The sequence below is a fragment of the Anomaloglossus baeobatrachus genome, chromosome 3, assembly GCF_048569485.1.
Source record: "Anomaloglossus baeobatrachus isolate aAnoBae1 chromosome 3, aAnoBae1.hap1, whole genome shotgun sequence".
Classification (NCBI taxonomy): Eukaryota; Metazoa; Chordata; class Amphibia; order Anura; family Aromobatidae; genus Anomaloglossus; species Anomaloglossus baeobatrachus.
Genome location: NC_134355.1, coordinates 312,828,375 through 312,841,084, shown reverse-complemented (window position 1 = coordinate 312,841,084; position 12,710 = coordinate 312,828,375). Strand labels below are relative to the sequence as shown.

The window sequence follows — 12,710 nt, the reverse complement described above, 5'->3', positions numbered from 1 at the left end:
TGCTAGCGATGTTGCTTAGTGTGACGGGGCCTTAAGTCTTTCTCTCCTGTAATGTGTAAGCTTTAATGATCAGCAGGGTTCTCTTTCCCTCTTGGTTATGAATTATAAGAACTTATGATCAGCAGGGTCTTCTCTCTCCTGTAGAGTGTATATGCTTATGATCAGTGGGGTCCTCTCTTTCCTGTAGAGTGTAAGCTCTTTTGACAGTGGGGTTCTCTCCCTCCTGTAGAGAATAAGCTCTTATGATCAGCGGGATCCTCTCTTTCCTGTAGAGTATAAGCTCTTATGATCAGCGGGGTCCTCTCTCTCCTGTAGAGTATAAGCTCTTATAATCAGTGGGGTCCTTTATCTCCTATAGAGTATAAGCTCTTATGATCAGTGGGGTCCTCTATCTCCTGTAGAGTATAAGCTCTTATGATCAGCGTGATCCTCTCTCTTCTAAAGAGTATAATCTCTTATGATTAGTCGGGTGCTCTCTCTCCTGTAGAGAATAAGCTCTGATAATCAGTGGGGTGCTCTCTCTCCTGTAGAGTATAAACTCTTATGATCAGCAGGGTCCTTTGTCTCCTGTATAGTATAAGCTCTTATGATCAGTAAGGCTCTCTCAAACCTATAAAGCATAATTACTTATGGTCAGCAAGGTTCTCTCTCTCTCCCCCACATGTATTGTCCATGCAATTTAAAAGCTTTCCAGTATTGAGAGACATGTGAACTAATTCGCTGGAAATTTGATTTTTGTGAAAACTTAGTAAAGTTGTAGAACTTGAATTTCAAAAGATTTGCTCATCTGCAATGCCAGTATGAACAAAGTAAAGTGCTTCTTGATGAAGAGGGATTGAAACATTCCAGCACTGACCCTTTAAAAAAGTTGAGTTTCTGCTAGTTAACTAAAACACACGTGGTTTGTTGCATCTACAAATCTGGAAATCCCACACTTGTATTGTAGCACCCCTGAGATATCAGGTGCCACAAAATATGTAACCAAAAGTGGATAAGCCAAACCCTGGAATACCAGTGCCAGTGACAACACAAGACACAAACACACAACCCCTTTTCCCTGCCTGGAGACAGCTTAGAGACCGGCCTGATGGAAGCCGCCTTTTGGAAGGGGGCTCATCCAATCAGTAAGCTAGAAACCCAGTAGGGGGAGGGGCTGAACATGAACAGAGAGCAGGAACTGAAGTCAGTTGAGAGGGAGGAATACGTCAGTTAGAGGGAGGTGTTAAGCAGGAGAGGACATTAGTATGGTGTGAGGAGGTGAAAGTGAGAGAAAGTAAGAAGAAAGGTGTTAAAATCTGAAGAAAGAACTGAAACTAAAACAGGAGGAGAGTGGCTGTGGAGTAAGGAACCAGTATTTAAAGAACCGAGGGTTGCCAGAGGAGTGTGGGACCAGTATTCACAGAACTAAGCACAAGGCGGGGTGCAGAATCCTTGAACGGGTGTACGCATCAAGCTACCTGTTAAATTTGCCAGGTGAGGTGATCATCAGGGTTCCCCACCAACCTGAGTGTCCGGAGCAAAGCAGCAAATAGAAGAACTGGGAACAGGGACAGGAGTCCAACCCATTAAAATTGTCCAGGCTGTCTGTTATACGGGCAGACTGTGAAATGGAGGGGATCCCAAGAAGTTTTAGGCCACAGGGACCCTGCAAAAACCAAAGTGTGCATGGAGGACAGCTCACCAGGTGACTAACTGGCACTGTGAACAAAGGGTGAGGGAACACCTGAAACCCAGGACCACCCGGTGGTGGTACCAGATTAGTGAGTAAAAACTAGTTTCAACTGCAGTCTCTGTGTTGCTTGAATCCTTTCTACCTTGGTGCATCATCAGCTTACACCGCACACTACAACCACCATCATCCTCTTCCGGGGCCTAGCCCTACTTGCGGAGGGCCAGAACACCTGAGCTGCATTATTCTACCCGCCCCAGTAAGATCATGCAGCAGCGGCTCCTACAAAATAGCCGCAACCTGCAAGTGGCGTAGTCAAAAACTCTTTTATTTATTTTACTTTTATTTTTCAACTTTTTTCACCCTTTTTTGGATCTACCATTGGGGTCATGGAACCGGGCATCTACCGCGACCACGACTCCCCTGTTCACCCCGAGACCGTGTATCCCACTGCTCTGGGATGTCACAGCCCGGATTTGGTGTAGACTGTGATTCCCAGTCCCCTGTTCTCCCTCCCGAGGGCTGATCCACCTGTGGGGAGCAATATAATCCCGGCTGCACCCCAGCATCTTCCCTGGCGAGGTACCCTACAGAGGCGGCCTTATCCCTGGCGGCATACCACAGGTCGCGTAGTCGACATCATTCGTTCCACTCCTGGAGGAGGCAAGGTAGGAGGAAGGGTCCACAGCGGAGGAGGCTGGGACGCCAGTCACCACCGTAACCGGTGACATCCTCTCCAGGAACAATCCTTGCTAGCCCTTTTTACTGTGCACCACGGGGCCACGGAACAGGGCCAGGCCACGACCTCTGCAAACCACTGGCCCGGCGATGGGTATACAAGGTACGGATTGAAGCTCCTTTCTTGGGTGCCGTGGGGTGTCACAATATCTTTTGCAACCTTTTGTGTTTTGCTTCAGTTTTGTGACAGAGAATATTTTCCCTGGTTTCTCTAGTGGTATGACATGCAGACTCCAGCCACAGGGCCTCCACGGTAACCAGGCTGTTGGCTTTTGTTCCTAAGTGCACTATGTGTGTTTCTCAAGTGATTTAACTCTCCTGAGTCCCAGAGCTTGATTAAGGCCATGTGCGTGTAAGGGGTGGGCAGACCCCTTACAAGGAGGTGTAGTGTTGTAGTTAATACAGATGTTATTTAATAAAAATGTTTTATTGTAATTGCACTGTTTTTAGTGGTTCCCCTAGTGGCCGGGTGGGACGGCTGTCCCCATAGGAACGGGGTAGAGGAAAGGAGGAGCCGGCAGAAGAAAGGGGAGGGAGAAAAAGAGTTTTTTTTAGAAAAAGTTAGAACCAGGGGCAGTTGAGTCCGGGACGGGAGAGAAGAAGCAGAAAGGGGCAGAGTGTGGGAGCTGGGTAAACAGGAAAGCCGGAGAAAAGAAGAGAAGGAGTAGCCTCAAGTGTGAAGCAGTATTGGTGTGGGTCCAGTCTGTGTTAGCCGGAGTGGGAGCCAGGTGAAGTGGAGTAGCCGGGCACAATCCCCACTGGAGGAGACGTCAGGAACAGGTTTTTTCCCTAGCAAAAGTGTGAAGTCATCTGATGTGTTTTGCCTCTGTGATGAAGAAGTGTTCAATAAACAAGCCTGCTGGTTCAATTGATCCACGTCCACAGAGTCTTTGTACAACTGACGGCGGCAGCTACACCACCACACTCTGCCCCACCAAGCCACCTCCCGTCCCAATAGTGACGGCGGAGCCGGGGGTAAGCCTGAGCAAAACCGGGGCCACGACTACAATCCCCGAGGCACCCCTGGCACCCCGTTACATGTGGTGTAGTCGGCAGGATCCGGATTATATGCAAGGGGTCCCGATTCCAGAAGACGGAGACCAAGTGGTGCCTAGGGCACAGGATCCGGATTATTGGCGAAGGGTCCCGATTCCATGGTGGGAAGAAGAAGTGGTGCCTAAGGCGTTGGACCGGGCACAAGATGGCGGCAAGATGGCCGCCGTCTTCATGAACACAGTGAGAGCGCGAAGAATTGGCGCCAAAAGAAGAGCCTGGGGCTGGCCGGTGAAGAAAAAGAAGTGCGGAGTGCGCCGCTCAAAGAGGGGAGGTCCTGGCCCCAGGATGCTGCTGAAGATATGTGAAGTGGGCGGCGTTACAGGAAAAAAGAAGAGCCGCCTTGGCCGGGTCGACTTGATGTGCGAGACTGGGGGTGGAGTGTACCCAAGAGCGGGAAAAGAAGGCCCGCCTCCACCTTCTCCAGCATCTCCACTGTCCCCGGCGCCATTGCAAGAAGCGACAGTACAGAGACTGACTCCGAGCAAAATGGAGACTCCGAGAAGACAGCATGCTGCAGTGGGCGCGCTGGTAGCAACCAGCCTGGGCAGACGACGCCCGAAGCAGTCTGCGGCCGCGGGAGGACTTACCCTTGCCTTACCGGCTGTGCCAGAAGGACCGGAGTGGCCCACAAAAGTAACCTGGGTCACTACCTGGGATGCCGCGACCGGTGAGACCTCGACTGAAGTCCGGGCCACCTACAAGGCACAGCTACATCCGGGAAACCAAGTCCTGGGAGCTCCAATCCACACCGCAGTTCCGGCCCCGGAAGAGCAACATGCCTGGGAGCTAGAAGAGGACGAGTGGGGATTCTTTTGGGAGCCGGTGAAGCCGACGCCCCCGATTCAGCGAAAGTCCCCATCGCCTGAACCCGATCCGGTGCAGGAAAGACTACTGGCTGAGACCGTGGCCCGTGAAATGATGGCTGGTCCCTTGAGCGACGAGTTTGAACGGCAGTGTACCGTCGGCACCGTAGTTAAATTCAACCAGAAAGAGGGCTATGGATTCATCGAGGATGAAGAGACCGGTGACCATTTCTTTTACAACCGGGTGAACCTGGACACTGAGGGCTTACCACAACGCCTTCATACCTTATACCCGGGAGAGAAGGTGAGGTTCCGGAGAGAGGTGGGATGCCGGGGCCTATTTGCAGTAGGAGTGACCCGGATGCCCACTACCCAAGAGGCTGCACAGTGGCAGCAGGAAATCGAGTGGGAAGAGTGCCAATACCAGCGGCGTGCACAACAAAGGCCGGTATTGGCTGAGATCTCCCGGCCGAGAAACACACTGGCAGTATCACCAGAAGTCATGACCGGACTGAGCGCTGACCCAGAGAAGGGGACCCCGGCGGTGCTGGCAATTCAACAGAGCCTGGTCACACACCCGGTGATCGTCATGGGCAGTCCCCAGCCGTCCCGTTCAGCGACCCCATCACCCCCGTCGGGGGTTGAGGAGGCAAGACCGGAGACAGAGACACCGGAGCCACCCGTCAACTGTGGACCCTTCCGGAGGCTGCGCCGCTTGCCAGGTCAGTCCCTGTCTGATTACGTGAGGGCTCAGTGGGCTGAGTGGCAACGTGCTTACCACCCCGAGTGATCCGCCATGACCGGAAGATAATGGACCTGTTTGTATTGATTACCGGCATTGTTGAAGAGCCGGAAAAGTTCTATCGTTTGCAACCCTGTTCAAGCTACTGAGCTCGGAAGGAGCCTGACGCTGGACTGAGCCAGGGGCTCCCTCCGTGTTGTTAAAGAAGACTTTGCTATTTCGTGTTCCTGCCTTCCAAGACCGGGAGTGCTGTAAAAGCCTCCGGGCAGAAGACCTGCAAAGACCGGGAGTGCCTGCTGAAGGCCTCCGGGCACGCCATCTACTAAGACCGGGAGCTCCCAGGAGGGACTCCGGGCGCCGGACTTGTGCGCCCCTTGCATGTGCCTTAATGTGGACATGTTTGTAGTTTTAAAAAAAAATGATCTTGCTGCTAACTTGTTTTGTTAGGTTTATGCCTTGCCGGGAGGCTTAGGCAGAAAGAGGGGAGGTATGTAAGGGGTGGGCAGACCCCTTACAAGGAGGTGTAGTGTTGTAGTTAATACAGATGTTATTTAATAAAAATGTTTTATTGTAATTGCACTGTTTTTAGTGGTTCCCCTAGTGGCCGGGTGGGACGGCTGTCCCCATAGGAACGGGGTAGAGGAAAGGAGGAGTCAGCAGAAGAAAGGGGAGGGAGAAAAAGAGTTTTTTTTAGAAAAAGTTAGAACCAGGGGCAGTTGAGTCCGGGACGGGAGAGAAGAAGCAGAAAGGGGCAGAGTGTGGGAGCTGGGTAAACAGGAAAGCCGGAGAAAAGAAGAGAAGGAGTAGCCTCAAGTGTGAAGCAGTATTGGTGTGGGTCCAGTCTGTGTTAGCCGGAGTGGGAGCCAGGTGAAGTGGAGTAGCCGGGCACATCCCCACTGGAGGAGACGTCAGGAACAGGTTTTTCCCCTAGCAAAAGTGTGAAGTCATCTGATGTGTTTTGCCTCTGTGATGAAGAAGTGTTCAATAAACAAGCCTGCTGGTTCAATTGATCCACGTCCACAGAGTCTTTGTACAACTGACGGCGGCAGCTACACCACCACACTCTGCCCCACCAAGCCACCTCCCGTCCCAATAGTGACGGCAGAGCCGGGGGTAAGCCTGAGCGAAACCGGGGCCACGACTACAATCCCCGAGGCACCCCTGGCACCCCGTTACATGTGGCGTAGTCGGCAGGATCCGGATTATATGCAAGGGGTCCCGATTCCAGAAGACGGAGACCAAGTGGTGCCTAGGGCACAGGATCCGGATTATTGGCGAAGGGTCCCGATTCCATGGTGGGAAGAAGAAGTGGTGCCTGCAGCGTTTAGTCACTGCTTGTGCAATTCAGAACGCAGCTGACAAGCTGTATTCTGAAAGTTTGGTGTCTGCAGAATTCACGCAGATTTCGTGTGTTCTGGATGCTGCCTCTCCCATAGACAGAGTGGAGAAAGCATCCAGAATGCACAAAACAATTGACATGTTACTTCTTTGAACGCAGCGTTTTGACAGCATGCAAAACGCTGCGTTCTAAAAAGCAACATGCGGATGGAATTTGCATAATCTACATAGATTGTGCAGGGGACGCAGGATGCATACTTTGATGCTGCAGTGCAGAACGCAGCGTAAAAGCATGTAATTACGCTACGTGCGCACATGGCCTTATACTGCTCCCAGCAGTGTGCTCTCCCCAGGGTGTTGCTATCTTCTACAGAAGGCATGAAAAGAAAGCAGACCTTTGGTGTGTGATGCTGCTCATTTTCCAATTCCTTCAACTCTTATTTCTTGTATCCCCACTAACTATGTTTTCTCTGAAAATTAAATAAAACATGTCTGCCACGCTGTGATTTATGGTTAATGGTTCGGGCAGCATGAATGTAATAATAGGTTTCCCTTTATCTTTCTTGAATAATATAGTGTTTCAAGAGCTGAAAGATCTTTTAAAGAAAAATGCAACTGTGGAATCCTTTATTGAGTGGCTTGATAACGTTGTTGAGCAAAGAGTAATCAAGGTAATTTTATTTTTATATTGATAAGGTATCAGAAAATTCACTTCAATTTTTAGAAATTTACATGTGAGCAAAAAAGTCTATAACCTTAAGGGTTTTTAGATGAGCATATTATATTGACATGTGCTGTCCAAGTAAAAATCTGACAGCACACTGACCAACTACATTTCAGCACCAAATCTGCATCTCTTGGCAACAAAATAATTTATACAGTACACCATATTCCTGCACCAAATCTGTATCTCCATGTATAAAAAGCATTATTACCGCATCAAAACCGTATCGTACTTTGATGCGTTTCTTTGCCAGCAGATGCAGATTTGTTGCAGGAATATGATGTACTGTATAAATTTCAGTACCAAATCTGCATCTCTTAGCAAAAAGACATGGTTTTCTGCCAGTAGTGGCAGGTCTTTGAACTCAGTTCACCTGAGGAGAGGTCACTGAGTTCAATGAGGTCACCTGAGGTCAGTTTACCTGCAGTCACAGGTGGAACCTCCAGCTGTGACCGCAGATAAACTGAGTGAAGTCATAGCTCATTGGTCTAAGCCACACGGCGAGAAAATCGGTGCGAGTGGAGTGCGATAAAACATCACATTCCCCTCGGACCAATATTAGCCTGTGTGTCAGCGCACATGAGCGTTTATTTTCTCAGCCCTAATTGGACCGAGAAAATAATCGCATCATGCTGCGATTGTAAGGCGAGACTCTTTCTCTCGCACCCATTCAAGTGAATGGGGCGAGAGAAAAATCGCACTGCACTCGCGGTACACCGGTGTATCGCGCGTGCAGAGCGAGAATGACAATAGCTGGCTACGGAGAAGAGAGGGAGAGAAATCCCTTCCTCCCCTCCTCAGTGCCGGCCCGCCCCCCACAGCTGAGGTCTGCTCGCAGGGTCGGACCTCAGACGCAGGCACACTAGCATGACACTCGGCTCCTGCTGTGCGGCCATCGCAGTAGTGCCCCGTGTGGCCCCAGCCATAGCTGCGGTTCAGTCAGTCTCTGCCTGAAGCCACAGTGTGTGGTCATGTTTTCTAATGTGACCGCAAGCCATGACTTCAATATGAAGCATAGTCAGGATCATCGTGGGACCTTGTGTGGATTATGTCAGACCTGCAGGGGTGTTTTGGGGGTTAATAAATTGGAGAAAGAGGGTGTTTTTTTGTATTTTGGGTTTCCCCATCTAGAGAATACCAGCCCCCAGCTGTCAGATTCATTATGGCTGGGTATCAAAATTGGGGAGGACCGCACACCTTTTTTTAAAAAAATTAATTATTTTAATAATTAAACAAAAGTCACTTGGGGTGCTTTTTATTTTGATACACAGTAAAAAGAAGCACACAGCTGAAGTATGCAGCCTGTAGCTGTATGCTTGATATTTCTAGCAATTGCTAGCGATATCGTACGCAAAAGCACCCGCCCCCGTCGTGCATGCGATATCGTATGATCGCTGCCGCAGCGAACATTATCACTACGGCAGCGTCACATGCACTTACCTTGTCGGCGGCGGCGCTGTGACTGCCGAATAATCCCTCCCTTAACCCCTTAAGGACGAAGCCAGTTTTGTACTTAATGCCCAAGCCATTTTTTGTAATTTTGACCAGTGTCCCTTTATAAGGCTATAACTCTGGAACGCTTCAATGGATCCCGGTGATTCTGAGATTGTTTTTTCATGACATATTGGGCTTCATGTTAGAGGTAAATTTAGGATAATATTTTTTTTTTTTATTTGTGAAAAAATCTGAAATTTGACAAAAAATTTTAAAATTTTGCAATTTTCAAACTTTTATTTTTTATGCCCATAAACCAGAGAGTTATGTCACACAAAATAGTTAATAAATAACATTTCCCACTTGTCTACTTTACATCAGCGCAATTTTTGAAACAAAATTTTTTGGGGTTAGGAAGTTAGAAGGGTTCAAAGTTCATCAGCAATTTCCCATTTTTTCAACAAAATTTACAAAACCATTTTTTTAGGGACCACATCACATTTGAAGTGACTTTGAGAGGCCTAGGTGACAGAAAATACCCAAAAGTGACCCCATTCTAAAATCTGCACCCCTCAAGGTACTCAAAGCCACATCAAAGAAGTTTATTAACCCTTCAGGTGCCTCACAGGAACTAAAGTAATGTGGAATGAAAAAAAAAAAATTAACATTTTACCTAAAAATGTTGCTTTAGCACTAATTTTCTTACTTTTTCAAGAGGTAACACCAAAAATAGGACCTCACACTTTGTTACCCACTTTCTTATGAGCGCAGTGATACCCCACATGTGGTCAGAAACCTTTGTTTGGGCAAATGGGAGAGCTTGGAACGAAAGGAGCAATATTTGAATTTGTGAAAGCAAATTTGGCAGAAACAGATTGCGGGCACCATGTTGCATTTACAGGTCCCCTAAGATACCTAAACAGCAGAAACCCCCCTCAAGTGACCCCATTTTGGAAACTAGACCCCTTAAGGCTTCTATCTAGGGGTATAGTGAGCATTTTGGACTAATAGGTACTTCACAGAATTTGATAACATTAGGTTGTCATATTGAAAATTTTCATTTTTTTAGCAAAAATGTTGCTTTAGCATCAATTTTCTCACTTTTTCAAGAGGTAGCTCCAAAAATTGGACCTCACACTTTGTTACCCACTTTCTTATGAGCGCGGTGATACCCCACATGTGGTCAGAAACCTTTGTTTGGGCAAATGGGAGAGCTTGGAACGAAAGGAGCAATATTTGAATTTTTGAAAGCAAATTTGGCAGAAACAGATTGCGGGCACCATGTTGCATTTACAGGTCCTCTAAGGTACCTAAACAGCAGAAACCCCCCTCAAGTGACCCCATTTTGGAAACTAGACCCCTTAAGGCTTCTATCTAGGGGTATAGTGAGCATTTTGGACTAATAGGTACTTCACAGAATTTGATAACATTAGGTTGTCATATTGAAAATTTTCATTTTTTTAGCAAAAATGTTGCTTTAGCATCAATTTTCTCACTTTTTCAAGAGGTAGCTCCAAAAATTGGACCTCACACTTTGTTACCCACTTTCTTATGAGCGCGGTGATACCCCACATGTGGTCAGAAACCTTTGTTTGGGCAAATGGGAGAGCTTGGAACGAAAGGAGCAATATTTGAATTTTTGAAAGCAAATTTGGCAGAAACAGATTGCGGGCACCATGTTGCATTTACAGGTCCTCTAAGGTACCTAAACAGCAGAAACCCCCCTCAAGTGACCCCATTTTGGAAACTAGACCCCTTAAGGCTTCTATCTAGGGGTATAGTGAGCATTTTGGACTAATAGGTACTTCACAGAATTTGATAACATTAGGTTGTCATATTGAAAATTTTCATTTTTTTAGCAAAAATGTTGCTTTAGCATCAATTTTCTCACTTTTTCAAGAGGTAGCTCCAAAAATTGGACCTCACACTTTGTTACCCACTTTCTTATGAGCGCGGTGATACCCCACATGTGGTCAGAAACCTTTGTTTGGGCAAATGGGAGAGCTTGGAACAAAAGGAGCAATATTTGAATTTTTGAAAGCAAATTTGGCAGAAACAGATTGCGGGCACCATGTTGCATTTACAGGTCCTCTAAGGTACCTAAACAGCAGAAACCCCCCTCAAGTGACCCCATTTTGGAAACTAGACCCCTTAAGGCTTCTATCTAGGGGTATAGTGAGCATTTTGGACTAATAGGTACTTCACAGAATTTGATAACATTAGGTTGTCATATTGAAAATTTTCATTTTTTTAGCAAAAATGTTGCTTTAGCATCAATTTTCTCACTTTTTCAAGAGGTAGCTCCAAAAATTGGACCTCACACTTTGTTACCCACTTTCTTATGAGCGCGGTGATACCCCACATGTGGTCAGAAACCTCTGTACAGGCAAATGGGAGAGCTTGGAACGAAAGGAGAAATATTCGAATTTTGGAAAGCAAATTTGGCTCTATCTGGAATAGATAGGCTCTGAAAATATTCAATATGGTACAAGAACAACAGAAACCCCACATAAATTTCTTTTTTGAAAATTATACCCTGTAATGTATTTATCTAGGGAGGTAATGAGCAGTTTGCCACCACCATTTTGTATGTAGTTGATGCAGCACACGCATGTGCCTATAAGAGTTGGTGCACCATTTGGTCTTCACTCTTCAGGGTAAAATTCCAGGAGCTGGTTAGAAGCTACAGAGACATGGAGCTAACAAACACGAAAATCTTTCCAGGAATTATTACTCACAAAGGGCAGCATGCCCCAAAAATCACATTTGTCGATTATAAAACTTGGTCGAGCTAACAAAACCGTTATCTTGCAATTGGGTATTTTGTAGCAAAAAGAATAGACTTTACTGGAGTGAAGGGCAAAATGTGGAGGAATTAAGTAGCCACTGTGTGGCAAATCTTAGTCTGTTCCAAAGATGAAAGATCACCAGCAGGGCGAGAAGCTTTATTTTTCAAACAAACTAGTCGTACAACGTCTTCCTAGCTCCATCAATCCCTATATGAGGGACGAATGTGCCAAGTGACGTGGTACACCATAACAGGCTCCTACCCGCCAAGGTAGGAACCGCTATGTGCACAAAACGACCAATATCCTGCAGGTTTCTCAAAATTATGTCCTGTACAGGAGGTTCGGCAAGAACCATGCAGTAAAGCTCATAGTGGATGAATATGGAACAGCCACATTGTTAGAGATCCTCCAATAAAATTATTATGCCCGTATCACCAAGATAAATAAGTAATAAAAATTCAAAGAAAAGTTTTGTGTAGCAAGACTTAGGCTATGTTCACACTAGAAAAATGATTTTTCTTAAGAAATTTCTTAAGAAATTTCTTAAGAGTGCACCTGTGTTAAAAAACGCACCAAAAACGCACCTGCGTTTTAGGTCCGTTTTAGGTCCGTTTTAGGTCCGTTTTAGGTCCGTTTTTACCGCTGGTTGCTCCCTGCGTTATTGTGCCAATTATCTATGGCAAAAAACGCAGTTAGCTGCAGAAAAGAAGTGACATGCTCATTCTTTTTCTTAAGAAAATCTACTGAAAGAATTTTCTTAAGAAAAAAACGCAGTGTGTGCACAGCTAATTTTTTTTGCCATAGGTTTTGCTGGGGAATGTCTGCAGAAAGGTTACAAGAATTTCTCAAGAAATTTCTGCAGCAAAAACGGACCCAAAACGGACCCAAAACGCAGGTAAAAAACGCAGTGTGTGAACATAGCCTTAGTCGTAAAAACCATCAAACTAAGATAAATGGTAAAATAATATGCTTGTGAGTGATCAAGTCCTGGAAAGTTGTCAAATGGTCAGACTTTTCAAGAACGTTAGTGGGGTCCACATTCTGGAGTATGCAGACGTGGGCATGTAGACAAGGATTTGTCTGAATAATAGTTTGATATGGGATGATTGTGACCTGGAATTATTTGTGAAATGGGGTAAAATGTGTTTTATTGATGAAAATAGTAATAGTAATTTTTACTTGACACAAAATAAAAAGAATCTTTACATAAGTTATTACACAATTATGGGGAAAGTGATGCCAATTCAATAATGGGTGGCAGTATGGAAGATTTCAAAGCAGGGGGTGACACAGAGGCCTGGTTGAGAGGGGCACGTGGGGCAGTAGTAGCGAGAATCGCTCCTCCTACCTTGCTTTCCACAAACTCTGCATCTTTTTTGAGGACGATTGTTGGTGGTAGTGGGAGGGATTAGGCTAA

The 12,710-nt window shown here is 46.4% G+C and overlaps 1 protein-coding gene across 1 annotated transcript in view; it reads left to right on the top strand.

Annotated features, from left to right (window-relative positions):
* Positions 1 to 12,710, top strand: part of RFX6 (regulatory factor X6) — a 343,542-nt gene that overhangs the window by 255,882 nt on the left and 74,950 nt on the right. Inside the window, exon 13 of the mRNA XM_075338312.1 lies at positions 6,923 to 7,017. Coding sequence (XP_075194427.1) covers positions 6,923 to 7,017 — 95 coding nt within the window. The remainder of the gene's footprint in view (positions 1 to 6,922; positions 7,018 to 12,710) is intronic.